Here is an 18,620-nt window from a genome sequence, read left to right as displayed (position 1 = left end):
GTTTTCAGCTTGCAAGCGTCCCCCTATTTCCTCCAAACATAACAATGGTCATTATGGCCAAACAGTTCTATTTTTGTTTCATCAGACCAGAGGACATTTCTCCAAAAACTACGATCTTTCTCCCCAAACTGTAGTCTGGCTTTTTTATGGCGGTTTTGGAGCAGTAGCTTCTTCCTTGCTGAGCGCCCTTTCAGGTTATGTCGATATAGGACTCGTTTTACTGTGGATAGAGAAACTTTTGTACCTGTTTCCCCAGCATCTTCACAAGGTCCTTTGCTGTTGTTCTGGGATTGATTTGCACTTGGCTGATTTCTTTTGATTTTCCCATGATGTCAAGCAAAGAGGCACTGAGTTTGAAGGTAGGCCTTGAAATACATCTACAGGTACACCTCCAATTGACTCAAATGATGTCAATTAGCCTATCAGAAGATTCTAAAGCCATGACATCATTTTCGGGAATTTTCCAAGCTGTTTAAAGGCACAGCCAACTTAGTGTTTGTAAACTTCTGACCCCACTGGATTTGTGATATAGTGAATTATAAGTGAAATAATCTGTCTGTAAACAATTGTTGGAAAAATGACTTGTGTCATGCACAAAGTAGAAGTCCTAACCGACTTGCCCAAAACTATACTTGGTTAACAAGAAATGTGTGGAGTGGTTGACAAACGAGTGTTAATGACTCCAACCTAAGTGTTTGTAAATTTCTGACTTCAACTGTCTGTACCATTTCAAATTGTGAACCGATTTGCACTGCAGTATCCTTCCCTGGTGGTCTAGTGGTTAGGATTCGGCGCTCTCACCGCCGCGGCCCGGGTTCGATTCCCGGTCAGGGAACTTGTCTTTGCTCCTTGTTTACTTGTGCAACCCGTCATAATGAATTTAGTAGGTTATCGCACATCTGTACCACTTCAAATTGCGAACCGATTTGCCCTGCAGTGTCCTTCCCTGGTGTTCGAGTGGTGCACCAGTCCCTCCTGCAGCAAAGCACCCCCACAACATCATGCTGCCACCCCCGTGCTTCACGGTTGGTATGGTGTTCTTCGGCTTGCAAGCCTCCCCCTATTTCCTCCAAACATAACAATGGTCATTATGGCCAAACAGTTCTATTTTTGTTTCATCAGACCAGAGGACATTTCTCCAAAAACTACGATCTTTCTCCCCAAACTGTAGTCTGGCTTTTTTATGGCGGTTTTGGAGCAGTAGCTTCTTCCTTGCTGAGCGCCCTTTCAGGTTATGTCGATATAGGACTCGTTTTACTGTGGATAGAGATACTTTTGTACCTGTTTCCTCCAGCATCTTCACAAGGTCCTTTGCTGTTGTTCTGGGATTGATTTGCACTTGGCTGATTTCTTTTGATTTTCCCATGATGTCAAGCAAAGAGGCACTGAGTTTGAAGGTAGGCCTTGAAATACATCTACAGGTACACCTCCAATTGACTCAAATGATGTCAATTAGCCTATCAGAAGATTCTAAAGCCATGACATCATTTTCGGGAATTTTCCAAGCTGTTTAAAGGCACAGCCAACTTAGTGTTTGTAAACTTCTGACCCCACTGGATTTGTGATATAGTGAATTATAAGTGAAATAATCTGTCTGTAAAAAATTGTTGGAAAAATGACTTGTGTCATGCACAAAGTAGAAGTCCTAACCGACTTGCCCAAAACTATACTTGGTTAACAAGAAATGTGTGGAGTGGTTGACAAACGAGTGTTAATGACTCCAACCTAAGTGTTTGTAAATTTCTGACTTCAACTGTCTGTACCATTTCAAATTGTGAACCGATTTGCACTGCAGTATCCTTCCCTGGTGGTCTAGTGGTTAGGATTCGGCGCTCTCACCGCCGCGGCCCGGGTTCGATTCCCGGTCAGGGAACTAGTCTTTGCTCCTTGTTTACTTGTGCAACCCGTCATAATGAATTTAGAAGGTTATCGCACATCTGTACCACTTCAAATTGCGAACCGATTTGCCCTGCAGTGTCCTTCCCTGGTGTTCAAGTGGTGCACCAGTCCCTCCTGCAGCAAAGCACCCCCACAACATCATGCTGCCACCCCCGTGCTTCACGGTTGGTATGGTGTTCTTCGGCTTGCAAGCCTCCCCCTATTTCCTCCAAACATAACAATGGTCATTATGGCCAAACAGTTCTATTTTTGTTTCATCAGACCAGAGGACATTTCTCCAAAAACTACGATCTTTCTCCCCAAACTGTAGTCTGGCTTTTTTATGGCGGTTTTGGAGCAGTAGCTTCTTCCTTGCTGAGCGCCCTTTCAGGTTATGTCGATATAGGACTCGTTTTACTGTGGATAGAGATACTTTTGTACCTGTTTCCTCCAGCATCTTCACAAGGTCCTTTGCTGTTGTTCTGGGATTGATTTGCACTTGGCTGATTTCTTTTGATTTTCCCATGATGTCAAGCAAAGAGGCACTGAGTTTGAAGGTAGGCCTTGAAATACATCTACAGGTACACCTCCAATTGACTCAAATGATGTCAATTAGCCTATCAGAAGATTCTAAAGCCATGACATCATTTTCGGGAATTTTCCAAGCTGTTTAAAGGCACAGCCAACTTAGTGTTTGTAAACTTCTGACCCCACTGGATTTGTGATATAGTGAATTATAAGTGAAATAATCTGTCTGTAAACAATTGTTGGAAAAATGACTTGTGTCATGCACAAAGTAGAAGTCCTAACCGACTTGCCAAAACTATACTTGGTTAACAAGAAATGTGTGGAGTGGTTGACAAACGAGTGTTAATGACTCCAACCTAAGTGTTTGTAAATTTCTGACTTCAACTGTCTGTACCATTTCAAATTGTGAACCGATTTGCACTGCAGTATCCTTCCCTGGTGGTCTAGTGGTTAGGATTCGGCGCTCTCACCGCCGCGGCCCGGGTTCGATTCCCGGTCAGGGAACTTGTCTTTGCTCCTTGTTTACTTGTGCAACCCGTCATAATGAATTTAGTAGGTTATCGCACATCTGTACCACTTCAAATTGCGAACCGATTTGCCCTGCAGTGTCCTTCCCTGGTGTTCGAGTGGTGCACCAGTCCCTCCTGCAGCAAAGCACCCCCACAACATCATGCTGCCACCCCCGTGCTTCACGGTTGGTATGGTGTTCTTCGGCTTGCAAGCCTCCCCCTATTTCCTCCAAACATAACAATGGTCATTATGGCCAAACAGTTCTATTTTTGTTTCATCAGACCAGAGGACATTTCTCCAAAAACTACGATCTTTCTCCCCAAACTGTAGTCTGGCTTTTTTATGGCGGTTTTGGAGCAGTAGCTTCTTCCTTGCTGAGCGCCCTTTCAGGTTATGTCGATATAGGACTCGTTTTACTGTGGATAGAGATACTTTTGTACCTGTTTCCCCAGCATCTTCACAAGGTCCTTTGCTGTTGTTCTGGGATTGATTTGCACTTGGCTGATTTCTTTTGATTTTCCCATGATGTCAAGCAAAGAGGCACTGAGTTTGAAGGTAGGCCTTGAAATACATCTACAGGTACACCTCCAATTGACTCAAATGATGTCAATTAGCCTATCAGAAGATTCTAAAGCCATGACATCATTTTCGGGAATTTTCCAAGCTGTTTAAAGGCACAGCCAACTTAGTGTTTGTAAACTTCTGACCCCACTGGATTTGTGATATAGTGAATTATAAGTGAAATAATCTGTCTGTAAACAATTGTTGGAAAAATGACTTGTGTCATGCACAAAGTAGAAGTCCTAACCGACTTGCCCAAACTATACTTGGTTAACAAGAAATGTGTGGAGTGGTTGACAAACGAGTGTTAATGACTCCAACCTAAGTGTTTGTAAATTTCTGACTTCAACTGTCTGTACCATTTCAAATTGTGAACCGATTTGCACTGCAGTATCCTTCCCTGGTGGTCTAGTGGTTAGGATTCGGCGCTCTCACCGCCGCGGCCCGGGTTCGATTCCCGGTCAGGGAACTAGTCTTTGCTCCTTGTTTACTTGTGCAACCCGTCATAATGAATTTAGAAGGTTATCGCACATCTGTACCACTTCAAATTGAGAACCGATTTGCCCTGCAGTGTCCTTCCCTGGTGTTCAAGTGGTGCACCAGTCCCTCCTGCAGCAAAGCACCCCCACAACATCATGCTGCCACCCCTGTGCTTCACGGTTGGTATGGTGTTCTTCGGCTTGCAAGCCTCCCCCTATTTCCTCCAAACATAACAATGGTCATTATGGCCAAACAGTTCTATTTTTGTTTCATCAGACCAGAGGACATTTCTCCAAAAACTACGATCTTTCTCCCCAAACTGTAGTCTGGCTTTTTTATGGCGGTTTTGGAGCAGTAGCTTCTTCCTTGCTGAGCGCCCTTTCAGGTTATGTCGATATAGGACTCGATTTACTGTGGATAGAGATACTTTTGTACCTGTTTCCCCAGCATCTTCACAAGGTCCTTTGCTGTTGTTCTGGGATTGATTTGCACTTGGCTGATTTCTTTTGATTTTCCCATGATGTCAAGCAAAGAGGCACTGAGTTTGAAGGTAGGCCTTGAAATACATCTACAGGTACACCTCCAATTGACTCAAATGATGTCAATTAGCCTATCAGAAGATTCTAAAGCCATGACATCATTTTCGGGAATTTTCCAAGCTGTTTAAAGGCACAGCCAACTTAGTGTTTGTAAACTTCTGACCCCACTGCATTTGTGATATAGTGAATTATAAGTGAAATAATCTGTCTGTAAACAATTGTTGGAAAAATGACTTGTGTCATGCACAAAGTAGAAGTCCTAACCGACTTGCCCAAACTATACTTGGTTAACAAGAAATGTGTGGAGTGGTTGACAAACGAGTGTTAATGACTCCAACCTAAGTGTTTGTAAATTTCTGACTTCAACTGTCTGTACCATTTCAAATTGTGAACCGATTTGCACTGCAGTATCCTTCCCTGGTGGTCTAGTGGTTAGGATTCGGCGCTCTCACCGCCGCGGCCCGGGTTCGATTCCCGGTCAGGGAACTAGTCTTTGCTCCTTGTTTACTTGTGCAACCCGTCATAATGATTTTAGTAGGTTATCGCACGTCTGTACCACTTCAAATTGCGAACCGATTTGCCCTGCAGTGTCCTTCCCTGGTGTTCGAGTGGTGCACCAGTCCCTCCTGCAGCAAAGCACCCCCACAACATCATGCTGCCACCCCCGTGCTTCACGGTTGGTATGGTGTTCTTCGGCTTGCAAGCCTCCCCCTATTTCCTCCAAACATAACAATGGTCATTATGGCCAAACAGTTCTATTTTTGTTTCATCAGACCAGAGGACATTTCTCCAAAAACTACGATCTTTCTCCCCAAACTGTAGTCTGGCTTTTTTATGGCGGTTTTGGAGCAGTAGCTTCTTCCTTGCTGAGCGCCCTTTCAGGTTATGTCGATATAGGACTCGATTTTACTGTGGATAGAGAAACTTTTGTACCTGTTTCCCCAGCATCTTCACAAGGTCCTTTGCTGTTGTTCTGGGATTGATTTGCACTTGGCTGATTTCTTTTGATTTTCCCATGATGTCAAGCAAAGAGGCACTGAGTTTGAAGGTAGGCCTTGAAATACATCTACAGGTACACCTCCAATTGACTCAAATGATGTCAATTAGCCTATCAGAAGATTCTAAAGCCATGACATCATTTTCGGGAATTTTCCAAGCTGTTTAAAGGCACAGCCAACTTTGTGTTTGTAAACTTCTGACCCCACTGCATTTGTGATATAGTGAATTATAAGTGAAATAATCTGTCTGTAAACAATTGTTGGAAAAATGACTTGTGTCATGCACAAAGTAGAAGTCCTAACCGACTTGCCCAAACTATACTTGGTTAACAAGAAATGTGTGGAGTGGTTGACAAACGAGTGTTAATGACTCCAACCTAAGTGTTTGTAAATTTCTGACTTCAACTGTCTGTACCATTTCAAATTGTGAACCGATTTGCACTGCAGTATCCTTCCCTGGTGGTCTAGTGGTTAGGATTCGGCGCTCTCACCGCCGCGGCCCGGGTTCGATTCCCGGTCAGGGAACTAGTCTTTGCTCCTTGTTTACTTGTGCAACCCGTCATAATGAATTTAGAAGGTTATCGCACATCTGTACCACTTCAAATTGCGAACCAATTTGCCCTGCAGTGTCCTTCCCTGGTGTTCGAGTGGTGCACCAGTCCCTCCTGCAGCAAAGCACCCCCACAACATCATGCTGCCACCCCCGTGCTTCACGGTTGGTATGGTGTTCTTCGGCTTGCAAGCCTCCCCCTATTTCCTCCAAACATAACAATGGTCATTATGGCCAAACAGTTCTATTTTTGTTTCATCAGACCAGAGGACATTTCTCCAAAAACTACGATCTTTCTCCACAAACTGTAGTCTGGCTTTTTTATGGCGGTTTTGGAGCAGTAGCTTCTTCCTTGCTGAGAGCCCTTTCAGGTTATGTCGATATAGGACTCGATTTTACTGTGGATAGAGAAACTTTTGTACCTGTTTCCCCAGCATCTTCACAAGGTCCTTTGCTGTTGTTCTGGGATTGATTTGCACTTGGCTGATTTCTTTTGATTTTCCCATGATGTCAAGCAAAGAGGCACTGAGTTTGAAGGTAGGCCTTGAAATACATCTACAGGTACACCTCCAATTGACTCAAATGATGTCAATTAGCCTATCAGAAGATTCTAAAGCCATGACATCATTTTCGGCAATTTTCCAAGCTGTTTAAAGGCACAGCCAACTTAGTGTTTGTAAACTTCTGACCCCACTGCATTTGTGATATAGTGAATTATAAGTGAAATAATCTGTCTGTAAACAATTGTTGGAAAAATGACTTGTATCATGCACAAAGTAGAAGTCCTAACCGACTTGCCAAAACTATACTTGGTTAACAAGAAATGTGTGGAGTTGTTGACAAACGAGTGTTAATGACTCCAACCTAAGTGTTTGTAAATTTCTGACTTCAACTGTCTGTACCATTTCAAATTGTGAACCGATTTGCACTGCAGTATCCTTCCCTGGTGGTCTAGTGGTTAGGATTCGGCGCTCTCACCGCCGCGGCCCGGGTTAGATTCCCGGTCAGGGAACTAGTCTTTGCTCCTTTTTTACTTGTGCAACCCGTCATAATGATTTAGTAGGTTATCGCACGTCTGTACCACTTCAAATTGCGAACCAATTTGCCCTGCAGTGTCCTTCCCTGGTGTTCGAGTGGTGCACCAGTCCCTCCTGCAGCAAAGCACCCCCACAACATCATGCTGCCACCCATGTGCTTCACGGTTGGTATGGTGTTCTTCAGCTTGCAAGCCTCCCCCTATTTCCTCCAAACATAACAATGGTCATTATGGCCAAACAGTTCTATTTTTGTTTCATCAGACCAGAGGACATTTCTCCAAAAACTACGATCTTTCTCCCCAAACTGTAGTCTGGCTTTTTTATGGCGGTTTTGGAGCAGTAGCTTCTTCCTTGCTGAGAGCCCTTTCAGGTTATGTCGATATATGACTCGATTTACTCTGGATAGAGATACTTTTGTACCTGTTTCCCCAGCATCTTCACAAGGTCCTTTGCTGTTGTTCTGGGATTGATTTGCACTTGGCTGATTTCTTTTGATTTTCCCATGATGTCAAGCAAAGAGGCACTGAGTTTGAAGGTAGGCCTTGAAATACATCTACAGGTACACCTCCAATTGACTCAAATGATGTCAATTAGCCTATCAGAAGATTCTAAAGCCATGACATCATTTTCGGGAATTTTCCAAGCTGTTTAAAGGCACAGCCAACTTAGTGTTTGTAAACTTCTGACCCCACTGGATTTGTGATATAGTGAATTATAAGTGAAATAATCTGTCTGTAAACAATTGTTGGAAAAATGACTTGTGTCATGCACAAAGTAGAAGTCCTAACCGACTTGCCCAAACTATACTTGGTTAACAAGAAATGTGTGGAGTGGTTGACAAACGAGTGTTAATGACTCCAACCTAAGTGTTTGTACATTTCTGACTTCAACTGTCTGTACCATTTCAAATTGTGAACCGATTTGCACTGCAGTATCCTTCCCTGGTGGTCTAGTGGTTAGGATTCGGCGCTCTCACCGCCGCGGCCCGGGTTAGATTCCCGGTCAGGGAACTAGTCTTTGCTCCTTTTTTACTTGTGCAACCCGTCATAATGATTTTAGTAGGTTATCGCACGTCTGTACCACTTCAAATTGCGAACCAATTTGCCCTGCAGTGTCCTTCCCTGGTGTTCGAGTGGTGCACCAGTCCCTCCTGCAGCAAAGCACCCCCACAACATCATGCTGCCACCCCCGTGCTTCACGGTTGGTATGGTGTTCTTCGGCTTGCAAGCCTCCCCCTATTTCCTCCAAACATAACAATGGTCATTATGGCCAAACAGTTCTATTTTTGTTTCATCAGACCAGAGGACATTTCTCCAAAAACTACGATCTTTCTCCACAAACTGTAGTCTGGCTTTTTTATGGCGGTTTTGGAGCAGTAGCTTCTTCCTTGCTGAGAGCCCTTTCAGGTTATGTCGATATATGACTCGATTTACTCTGGATAGAGATACTTTTGTACCTGTTTCCCCAGCATCTTCACAAGGTCCTTTGCTGTTGTTCTGGGATTGATTTGCACTTGGCTGATTTCTTTTGATTTTCCCATGATGTCAAGCAAAGAGGCACTGAGTTTGAAGGTAGGCCTTGAAATACATCTACAGGTACACCTCCAATTGACTCAAATGATGTCAATTAGCCTATCAGAAGATTCTAAAGCCATGACATCATTTTCGGGAATTTTCCAAGCTGTTTAAAGGCACAGCCAACTTAGTGTTTGTAAACTTCTGACCCCACTGGATTTGTGATATAGTGAATTATAAGTGAAATAATCTGTCTGTAAACAATTGTTGGAAAAATGACTTGTGTCATGCACAAAGTAGAAGTCCTAACCGACTTGCCCAAACTATACTTGGTTAACAAGAAATGTGTGGAGTGGTTGACAAACGAGTGTTAATGACTCCAACCTAAGTGTTTGTACATTTCTGACTTCAACTGTCTGTACCATTTCAAATTGTGAACCGATTTGCACTGCAGTATCCTTCCCTGGTGGTCTAGTGGTTAGGATTCGGCGCTCTCACCGCCGCGGCCCGGGTTCGATTCCCGGTCAGGGAACTAGTCTTTGCTCCTTTTTTACTTGTGCAACCCGTCATAATGATTTTAGTAGGTTATCGCACGTCTGTACCACTTCAAATTGCGAACCAATTTGCCCTGCAGTGTCCTTCCCTGGTGTTCGAGTGGTGCACCAGTCCCTCCTGCAGCAAAGCACCCCCACAACATCATGCTGCCACCCCCGTGCTTCACGGTTGGTATGGTGTTCTTCGGCTTGCAAGCCTCCCCCTATTTCCTCCAAACATAACAATGGTCATTATGGCCAAACAGTTCTATTTTTGTTTCATCAGACCAGAGGACATTTCTCCAAAAACTACGATCTTTCTCCACAAACTGTAGTCTGGCTTTTTTATGGCGGTTTTGGAGCAGTAGCTTCTTCCTTGCTGAGAGCCCTTTCAGGTTATGTCGATATATGACTCGATTTACTCTGGATAGAGATACTTTTGTACCTGTTTCCCCAGCATCTTCACAAGGTCCTTTGCTGTTGTTCTGGGATTGATTTGCACTTGGCTGATTTCTTTTGATTTTCCCATGATGTCAAGCAAAGAGGCACTGAGTTTGAAGGTAGGCCTTGAAATACATCTACAGGTACACCTCCAATTGACTCAAATGATGTCAATTAGCCTATCAGAAGATTCTAAAGCCATGACATCATTTTCGGGAATTTTCCAAGCTGTTTAAAGGCACAGCCAACTTAGTGTTTGTAAACTTCTGACCCCACTGGATTTGTGATATAGTGAATTATAAGTGAAATAATCTGTCTGTAAACAATTGTTGGAAAAATGACTTGTGTCATGCACAAAGTAGAAGTCCTAACCGACTTGCCCAAACTATACTTGGTTAACAAGAAATGTGTGGAGTGGTTGACAAACGAGTGTTAATGACTCCAACCTAAGTGTTTGTACATTTCTGACTTCAACTGTCTGTACCATTTCAAATTGTGAACCGATTTGCACTGCAGTATCCTTCCCTGGTGGTCTAGTGGTAAGGATTCGGCGCTCTCACCGCCGCGGCCCGGGTTCGATTCCCGGTCAGGGAACTAGTCTTTGCTCCTTGTTTACTTGTGCAACCCGTCATAATGATTTTAGTAGGTTATCGCACATCTGTACCACTTCAAATTGCGAACCGATTTGCCCTGCAGTGTCCTTCCCTGGTGTTCGAGTGGTGCACCAGTCCCTCCTGCAGCAAAGCACCCCCACAACATCATGCTGCCACCCCCGTGCTTCACTGTTGGTATGGTGTTCTACGGCTTGCAAGCCTCCCCCTATTTCCTCCAAACATAACAATGGTCATTATGGCCAAACAGTTCTATTTTTGTTTCATCAGACCAGAGGACATTTCTCCAAAAACTACGATCTTTCTCCACAAACTGTAGTCTGGCTTTTTTATGGCGGTTTTGGAGCAGTAGCTTCTTCCTTGCTGAGCGCCCTTTCAGGTTATGTCGATATAGGACTCGTTTTACTGTGGATAGAGAAACTTTTGTACCTGTTTCCCCAGCATCTTCACAAGGTCCTTTGCTGTTGTTCTGGGATTGATTTGCACTTGGCTGATTTCTTTTGATTTTCCCATGATGTCAAGCAAAGAGGCACTGAGTTTGAAGGTAGGCCTTGAAATACATCTACAGGTACACCTCCAATTGACTCAAATGATGTCAATTAGCCTATCAGAAGATTCTAAAGCCATGACATCATTTTCGGGAATTTTCCAAGCTGTTTAAAGGCACAGCCAACTTAGTGTTTGTAAACTTCTGACCCCACTGCATTTGTGATATAGTGAATTATAAGTGAAATAATCTGTCTGTAAACAATTGTTGGAAAAATGACTTGTGTCATGCACAAAGTAGAAGTCCTAACCGACTTGCCCAAACTATACTTGGTTAACAAGAAATGTGTGGAGTGGTTGACAAACGAGTGTTAATGACTCCAACCTAAGTGTTTGTACATTTCTGACTTCAACTGTCTGTACCATTTCAAATTGTGAACCGATTTGCACTGCAGTATCCTTCCCTGGTGGTCTAGTGGTTAGGATTCGGCGCTCTCACCGCCGCGGCCCGGGTTCGATTCCCGGTCAGGGAACTAGTGTTTTGCGACTTGTTTACTCGTGCAACCTGTCACAATTCATTTTGTCAGTTATCGCACATATGTACCATTTCAAATTGTGAAACGATTTGCCCTGCAGTATCCTTTCCTGGTGGTCTAGTGGTTAGGATTCGGCACTCTCGCAGCCGGGGTTCTATTCCCGGTCAGGGAACTAGTCTTTTGCGACTTGTTTACTCGTGCAACCTGTCACAATTCATTTTGTCAGTTATCGCACATATGTACCATTTCAAATTGTGAAACGATTTGCCCTGCAGTATCCTTTCCTGGTGGTCTAGTGGTTAGGATTCGGCGCTCTCGCAGCCGGGGTTCTATTCCCGGTCAGGGAACTAGTCTTTTGCGACTTGTTTACTCGTGCAACCTGTCACAATTCATTTTGTCAGTTATCGCACTTATGTACCATTTCAAATTGTGAATCGAGTTGCCTCTCAGTATCCTTCCCTGGTGGTCTAGTGGTTAGGATTCGGCGCTCTCACCGCCGCGGCCCGGGTTCGATTCCCGGTCAGGGAACAAGTCTTTTGCGAGCTGTTACAATTAATTTAGTAGGATATTACACACAAGTACAATTTTACATTGCAATTCTATCCATACAACTATGACAATATATTATAAGTCACTGGGTACTTTTGAATAACTTGATGGCTAACGCTAAATTTATGACATGAATACAAAAATATCCTCCTTCGAGCCGGATTTGAACCAGCGACCTAAGGATTTCAGCATTTACCGTTCTACAGTCCTCCGCTCTACCAACTGAGCTATCGAAGGACAATAAAAGCTATATAATTGCGGATTATCTATGTGTTCTGAATTCGTCATTACTATTTTGTGAGTTAATGTGGATTGTTTCTTAATTAGGAAACTAGAAATGCACGTTTTATTCTCTATAGGGGAATGTGCGAACAACAGGCAAAAGCATATATTTTAGGGGCCTTTATGAGGTAGGAAAAGGTTCCTCCTTCGAGCCGGATTTACAGCATTCAGTATTTAATTGTCCTCGGCTCTACCAACTGAGCTATCGAATGTGGATAATTGTGGATAAAACTTCAAGTGTTTTGAACTCTTCTGTATGATTGGATTCGTACGTCTGGACTATCTTTAAGGAAACTGGAAATGCACATATTATTCTCTATAGGGGGATGTGCGAATAACAGGTAAAAATAATTTTTGGGGCGCATTGATGAGGTAGAAAAAGGGTCCTCCTTCGAGCCGGATTTGAACCAGCGACCTAAGGATTACAGCATTTACCGTTCTACAGTCCTCCGCTCTACCAACTGAGCTATCGAAGGAACATGGAGAAATCGTTGGTGCAAAAGGTACACGTTTGTACCGTAGCATTGAGTTTAGTATTTTCTACCGGATGTTGATCAACGTCGACCATTCAGCCATCGTGAGATTTCCGTGTATTGACCGCTCGTCAGAACTGCCGAAATGTCTACAAACGGGTCTTTCCAGGCGCAACTTTCTTCAATTATGGAGACGCTGACGACGTCTGCCGTTGCAGAGATTACAAAACTGGTCGATTACAGTTCTGCCCTTCTATTCTCGGAGATATCCCGACAACAGGGAGAGAATGACGCTCTTCGGAAGGCATTGCACTGTATGCAAATCGAGCTCGGGACCGAGAGACCAAAGCGGGTCACCTCTTCTGTTGATATATCTTTAGAAGTTCAGCTTTGCGACGAGATCCGTAGGTTGAGTGTGACGATGTTCTCTTATATTGACTGTAGCTAGCTCTGTGTAATCATGCATGTAAAAAGTCACTATAAGTAGCCTACATCACCCTTTTATTGTTGTGTGCAGAGAATAATAAAGCCGTGGGGGACCAGTGGTTTCCGGGCAAACAGTTGGTTTTGAGTGAGAGGCACTATGGATTGGGTGCTGCCATCGAAGTGGGAGAAACCAGTGCACCGCAGCGCAAAACAGTGAAGGAGGAAGTTGGTTAACACTCCTATTTATGGTGTCTGGTCCTTGAACTGCTGCATGTCAATGTTGGCCTAGCTATATGGATGGTGTATTGTATCAATTAATTATAAGACTAGGATGGAACAACACCTCTCATTATGTTCTTGTTTTACCAAATTGACCACTTTTTAGCCATAACGGTATATTGACAACCAATGAATAGCGAGTGTAGCATTACATGTTTTCATATCACATTAGAAACCCCCGTGTGTCAGAGAGAAAAGTATTGTCGGTCAGTGGCAGTCACTCACCCATGTTGTTCAGTTTGTGTCCACATACAACGTTAGCTTTGGAGTGCAATGGCTTGTATGTTATAGAAGTGGTATAATGTTAGTTTAAACGTTTAACCTCCTATTTGTTGCAGTGTCCTGACGTGAAACAGATCATTTTACAACCAGACCCTAAAGGTGAGGACAGGCCGGAGGAGGTTGTGGAGGCTAGTCACCCGGAGGAAGCAGAGCACATCATTATCAGTGGAGAAGGAAATGGTAGTTATGTCTGACAATACTACTAACACTGTGATCATGTTGACAGTGTTCTGTTGTGTGAACTGCACTTTTTCTACCTGCGTCTACTGTCCCTTCTCTGTTTGAATATGTGCTTTTATGTGTGCACAGAGCCGCAACCAACATTTCCCAACAGGGATAAACCAGTATTTAGCTTATCTATCTTATCTTATGTTAAAGCTGACTTTAAATGAAAACTAACTTGAATGTTAAAACGCATGTTGTTCTGATACTTCCCACTAAACTACGTTGTCATTGTCAACAAATGCTCCAAAATCGTCACTTCACTCTCACTGTTTCTGCAGGTGGCCTGTCCCTAGAAGATGATTTCCAGGCCATGGACGAGAGCCAGTCAGAGGCGTACCACAGCTCCACAGCAGAGCCCGAGGAAGAAGACACCAGCCAAGGCTTCAGCGAAGAGCTGGAGATGTGGGTCAAGTCTGAGCCGGGGTCAGAGAGCGACACCGTCAGCTTCACCCCCAGTGTCGCAGAAAACAAGATGGTCGACCACCTCACGGGCAGGGAAATGCACGCCTGTTCATACTGCAACAAACGCTTCAACTACCGTAGCCAGGTGATAATCCACGAGCGGGTTCACACGAGGGAGAGGCCGTTCGTCTGCAAACAGTGCGGCAAGGGTTTCTCCCAGATTAACAACCTCAAGAAGCACCAGCTCTGTCACAGGGGAGGGGAGGGGAATCACGAGTGCGGGGAGTGTGGCAAGGCGTTCTGTCACGCCCAGAGCCGGAAGAATCACATGGTGGCAGCTCACGGCTTCGGCACAAGGTTGGACTGCGAGGCGTGCGGCAAGATGTTTCACAATAAGAAAGCTCTCATCGCACACTCCACCAGTCACAGCAGGGCTTTCGGCTGCGAGATATGCGGGAAGGCTTTCAGTACGAAACAAACTCTTAAGACCCACCAGTTTACTCACACGGGGGAGCGTCCGTTCATCTGCAACTACTGCGGCAAGAGCTTTGCCTACCTCTGTAACCTTAAAACTCACAAGAGGGTTCACACTGGGGAGAAGCCCTTTGGCTGTGAGCGGTGTGGCAAGTGTTTCACTCAGAAACACTGCCTGGAGAAACACTTGTGTAAAGATTAAAGAGCTGTAGATATACAGAGTAACTGCAACAAACTACCGTCTATGTTTACTTGTTGGCACCAAATGTTCCATGGCCGTAACATTCTAATCTGCGTTCTGACTAGAATGTTGTGGTCCTGTAGTCTGGGTACCAGTCTGTTTAGCTAACGTTCCACTCCTTGTGCTATGGGCCATAGAGACGGGCCTTTCTTCAATCTCAGCGTTTAATATGCAGCTGGATTTTGCGAGGAGTTGCTGATTTGTTGTTGGAAATAACGTTATTGTTTGGCAATGGCACAGAGCACAAGGAGTGGAACGTTAGCTAAACAGACTGGTGCCCATGCTAGTGGTCTTGTGCTATCATGGGGGAAATTGTAAACCTAAAACCAAGTTTGTTGAACTCTGCGTATTCTATTGCTTTGTTGAGGAGACTTAAGTGTCTTGAGTAAAGTGTCTACGTGTGTGGGACAGATTGACCTGTGCATACATTTATTGTTTTTTCTTATAATATCACATTGTTATTTTAGGTAATTTGATCAATGTTTAGTTCAATTTTAGCTGACATTTTAATTTGCACCATTACGAAGTACATCGACAGTGACTACTACAACTTCTATCATTACTGTGGCGGTAACAATAGTATGAGGGGATTGACACACAAAGCCAAATCACCCCTTCACGTTCTGATTGGACAGAAATAGATCTCCCCCTGTTGAGTTATGTTTCTCTCAAAGTTTATTGGTCGTCACTAGCTTCCACAGCTACAAAGTCATAAGCCCGGCAGTTTCTACAATTTCTCTTTTTACATTTGGATTTTAAACCTAACCACACTGCTATCCTTATGCCTAACCCTAACCTTAACATGAAGAGCAAAAAAGAAAATACATACATTTTTACGATATAGCCAGATGTGACATTGTGGCTAGTGAAAACAAAGTTTATTCTGATCAAGGTCGTTTTCCCTACTGACCCTTTTTACTCTACTACAAATATTAGCCTACATATATTTTATTTGTTTGTTTTAACAAATGTCATTTCGACAAAGCAGCTGGTATTCACTGTGTACATTATATCCAATCCATGCTTCTTGTAATGATAAAATATTGTATCCTGTCCTGAGTCTGTCCACATATATAGCATAACATATACTGTTGCATTTCATTGGGAAAACAAATCTTAATAATACGTATTTCACTTGCTCTGGGTATTAAGTATTGCTAGAATAACTTGTATTTATTTCACTTTCATCTTGCAGCAGCAATCAGCAGTTGAAACAATAACAAAGCGTCCTAGCCACCCCTGTTTTCGGTAAAAAGCATAAGGAGGAGGCTGAAGTAATGTACCAACTCTCAAATTCATAGACCGAGCTATGGATACAAGGACTGACCAACCGTGATATCAAAATTAGAGTTTTAACCATGTTTTGAGGGGGGGGGGGGTCTGACCTTATATGTATGGAAATTGCCGACCATGACTGCGAGAGAAAAAAAACTTGTGGTACAGTCTTACAATGGATGGGCCGTGTCTGCGCACGAGCTAAACATGCAGACGGCAAAAGTGAGGGACATGGTCCACAACACTGTCTTCGTCAACTCCTACTCACACTGTCTCAGCACTGTGTTGACTGAAGGTGATATTTTGTGATCTGAGGCCGTTCCCTTCATTTTTGTTCCCCACCGACTGAGGTTCTTCAATGAAACTTGGAGCGAGGTCAATGCTGACCGACTGCCACAGGACAACAACTCAATGCTCCTCAGTGAAGTGGCGAACACCTACCACGCATTTTACAACACCATCAACCACATTGGGAACATGGATGAGGTAAATGGCGAATCATCCTATGAAGCAAACAATCTTGTTTCGAAACTTGAGGATTTCCCGTTTGTGTTCCAGCTCTTCACCTACGAGCAGGTTTTCCCCAACATTGATGTTGCGTTTGACACTCTGAAGCACAAAGCAATGGATGTGGCAGCCTGCAAAGCTAGCATTGAGGAGCTGGTTCAACACATCCAGAGAAAGAAGTCTGACTCTGCCTTCGACAGCGTCTACCAGAAGGCTGAGAGTTTGGCTCAACATCCATGCGAGAGTCTCAAGTGGACGGATGACTTAGACCCTCTGACACACTTCAAGGCTGTGTACTACGTAGCTCTGGAAACCCTCATCTCTCAGATCCAGGTTTGTTACACACATCTGGATGACATACGCTTCCTCGAGCTGCTGGATCCAGCGAAGTTCACTGACATTAACAAACATCCATTTTGCAACAGACGTGTTGGATAGCCTGGCGAAGCTCTACGGGGGCTTCTTCAACATGGACAGGCTCAGAGTGGACCTGAAGGCGTTCTACACAGGCCAAGGACAGCAGCAGGACAGCCACAAGCTCTGTTTCATCCGGTCCCAGAAGAACCCACTACCAGAGCTCTACAAGCTGATGTGCCTTGTGGCGACCATTGGAGTGACCTCAGCCGACGTGGAGGAAAGCTTCCCCTGCCTGAAGCGCATTCAGGACTTTGTGAAAGGGGAAAAGCTGGACGATCAGCTCCACCAGAACATGGCCATAATGTGCATAGAGAATGAACAGTTGAGGGTTTGTCAGGAGCTCGGGAGCAGCGCTGGTATGACAAAGTCACGAACCTCTGGGCCAGAAAGACCAAGAGAGAAGATGAGTTCATCACCAAGGTATGTCACCTTTAGAATGTGTGTGTGGGTGACTGAGTGTGTGCCAAACTATACCACTCTATTGTTTTGATGAAATGGCCTGGTTATTGTTATTTAGAGCAGTATGAATGTGTTGTTACAGATGGCTGCAGAATGGTTGAAAGGACAGGCAGCAAAGAGGACCTCCACAGCAACAGAGGAATCTCAGGAGCCACCTGAGATTCAGGGAAGCACGATGACGAGTTTCTCACACGACTGGCCTATCTTGGTGATGTTTTTTCTCGCCTGAATGATCTGAATCTAGATTACAGGGACTCCACAACTATATTCAATGTGCGGGACAAAATTGAGGCTATGATTAAGAAGTTGGAGCACTTTTCTGTCTGCATTAAGGACAACATACAGGTCTTTCCATCATTGTATGACTTTTTTGTGTATAAATGAACTCAAGCTTACAAACAATGTCAAGGTGGTGAGTTATTCACAATTTTTGATGAACAAATAAGGTTTTATATGTAAGATGGCTAAAGAAAGAGCAAAATTATTGATAATTATTATATTATTATTTGTGTAAGATTCCTCATTTTCATTAGTGGCAGGTGCGCTATCACCGTCACAAGAAGCCAGCAGAAAACGAACGGGTGGACATTTCACATGAGGTAAGTTATTACAAGACGTAGATAAATTGAGCCTTGAGATTTGTGGTTTTTCTATGACATTTATCCATGATAATAGTCATGTCAATGACAACCAGGAATGCACATCAGAATTTGAGTTTAACAAGTTGCCAACTGTCACTTTGTTTTCGTGAAAATAGATATTGTTTTAATGACAAGAACTAGTTGCACTTTCTCCAGGTTGTGTATGACCTACGGTCATTGTTAAAAGTTTTGTTTGAATTGAACAACTTATAAAAAGTTGCCATTTTATCTTCTATGAATTCTAAAGTTAGTTTCCCCACCATATTTTTATTTTACCGCTCACTTTTCTGCCATGTACAGTTGAAGATGTCAAGCCCAAGACAGATCTCGATAAATGGGTCAATTGAGGCTCCATAAATTGAGTATCTTCCAGTCTTTTTGTCCTCGTCTCAAATCCTTTCTAATCAGCTCTTTTATATGGTCAAGTCAAATTCATTCATGCGTAGAATTAAAAAGCAAATGTACCTTTTTAAAGGCCAGAGCCGT

General features: G+C 43.7%; 1 protein-coding gene and 14 non-coding genes across 15 annotated transcripts; 13 read left to right on the top strand and 2 right to left on the bottom strand.

Moving 5' to 3' along the window:
* Positions 1–763: 763 nt before the first annotated feature.
* On the top strand, positions 764–835 carry trnae-cuc (transfer RNA glutamic acid (anticodon CUC)). The gene has a single exon. It is a non-coding gene; the product is annotated as a tRNA-Glu (tRNA).
* A 966-nt stretch (positions 836–1,801) lies between these two features.
* trnae-cuc (transfer RNA glutamic acid (anticodon CUC)) lies at positions 1,802–1,873 on the top strand. Its single transcript has one exon. It is a non-coding gene; the product is annotated as a tRNA-Glu (tRNA).
* Positions 1,874–2,838: 965 nt separating this feature from the next.
* Positions 2,839–2,910, top strand: trnae-cuc (transfer RNA glutamic acid (anticodon CUC)). The gene has a single exon. It is a non-coding gene; the product is annotated as a tRNA-Glu (tRNA).
* Positions 2,911–3,874: 964 nt separating this feature from the next.
* trnae-cuc (transfer RNA glutamic acid (anticodon CUC)) lies at positions 3,875–3,946 on the top strand. The gene has a single exon. It is a non-coding gene; the product is annotated as a tRNA-Glu (tRNA).
* Positions 3,947–4,910: 964 nt separating this feature from the next.
* On the top strand, positions 4,911–4,982 carry trnae-cuc (transfer RNA glutamic acid (anticodon CUC)). The gene has a single exon. It is a non-coding gene; the product is annotated as a tRNA-Glu (tRNA).
* A 965-nt stretch (positions 4,983–5,947) lies between these two features.
* trnae-cuc (transfer RNA glutamic acid (anticodon CUC)) lies at positions 5,948–6,019 on the top strand. Its single transcript has one exon. It is a non-coding gene; the product is annotated as a tRNA-Glu (tRNA).
* Positions 6,020–6,984: 965 nt separating this feature from the next.
* Positions 6,985–7,056, top strand: trnae-cuc (transfer RNA glutamic acid (anticodon CUC)). Its single transcript has one exon. It is a non-coding gene; the product is annotated as a tRNA-Glu (tRNA).
* A 963-nt stretch (positions 7,057–8,019) lies between these two features.
* trnae-cuc (transfer RNA glutamic acid (anticodon CUC)) lies at positions 8,020–8,091 on the top strand. Its single transcript has one exon. It is a non-coding gene; the product is annotated as a tRNA-Glu (tRNA).
* Positions 8,092–9,055: 964 nt separating this feature from the next.
* Positions 9,056–9,127, top strand: trnae-cuc (transfer RNA glutamic acid (anticodon CUC)). Its single transcript has one exon. It is a non-coding gene; the product is annotated as a tRNA-Glu (tRNA).
* A 964-nt stretch (positions 9,128–10,091) lies between these two features.
* Positions 10,092–10,163, top strand: trnae-cuc (transfer RNA glutamic acid (anticodon CUC)). Its single transcript has one exon. It is a non-coding gene; the product is annotated as a tRNA-Glu (tRNA).
* A 964-nt stretch (positions 10,164–11,127) lies between these two features.
* trnae-cuc (transfer RNA glutamic acid (anticodon CUC)) lies at positions 11,128–11,199 on the top strand. Its single transcript has one exon. It is a non-coding gene; the product is annotated as a tRNA-Glu (tRNA).
* Positions 11,200–11,658: 459 nt separating this feature from the next.
* trnae-cuc (transfer RNA glutamic acid (anticodon CUC)) lies at positions 11,659–11,730 on the top strand. The gene has a single exon. It is a non-coding gene; the product is annotated as a tRNA-Glu (tRNA).
* Positions 11,731–11,899: 169 nt separating this feature from the next.
* Positions 11,900–11,988, bottom strand: trnay-gua (transfer RNA tyrosine (anticodon GUA)). The gene is given in 2 exon segments: positions 11,900–11,935; positions 11,952–11,988. It is a non-coding gene; the product is annotated as a tRNA-Tyr (tRNA).
* Positions 11,989–12,420: 432 nt separating this feature from the next.
* On the bottom strand, positions 12,421–12,509 carry trnay-gua (transfer RNA tyrosine (anticodon GUA)). Its single transcript is given in 2 exon segments — positions 12,421–12,456; positions 12,473–12,509. It is a non-coding gene; the product is annotated as a tRNA-Tyr (tRNA).
* A 9-nt stretch (positions 12,510–12,518) lies between these two features.
* On the top strand, positions 12,519–15,251 carry LOC115202363 (zinc finger protein 391). Its single transcript, XM_029766483.1, has 4 exons — positions 12,519–12,910; positions 13,024–13,157; positions 13,550–13,673; positions 13,997–15,251. Exons 1-4 carry the CDS (start codon positions 12,652–12,654, stop codon positions 14,794–14,796), a joined length of 1,317 nt encoding a protein of 438 aa, XP_029622343.1. The 5' UTR covers positions 12,519–12,651; the 3' UTR covers positions 14,797–15,251.
* The last annotated feature ends 3,369 nt before the right edge of the window (positions 15,252–18,620 follow it).

Source organism: Salmo trutta, chromosome 11 (assembly GCF_901001165.1).
Source record: "Salmo trutta chromosome 11, fSalTru1.1, whole genome shotgun sequence".
Taxonomy (NCBI): domain Eukaryota; kingdom Metazoa; phylum Chordata; class Actinopteri; order Salmoniformes; family Salmonidae; genus Salmo; species Salmo trutta.
This window is presented reverse-complemented; position numbering and strand designations above follow the sequence as displayed.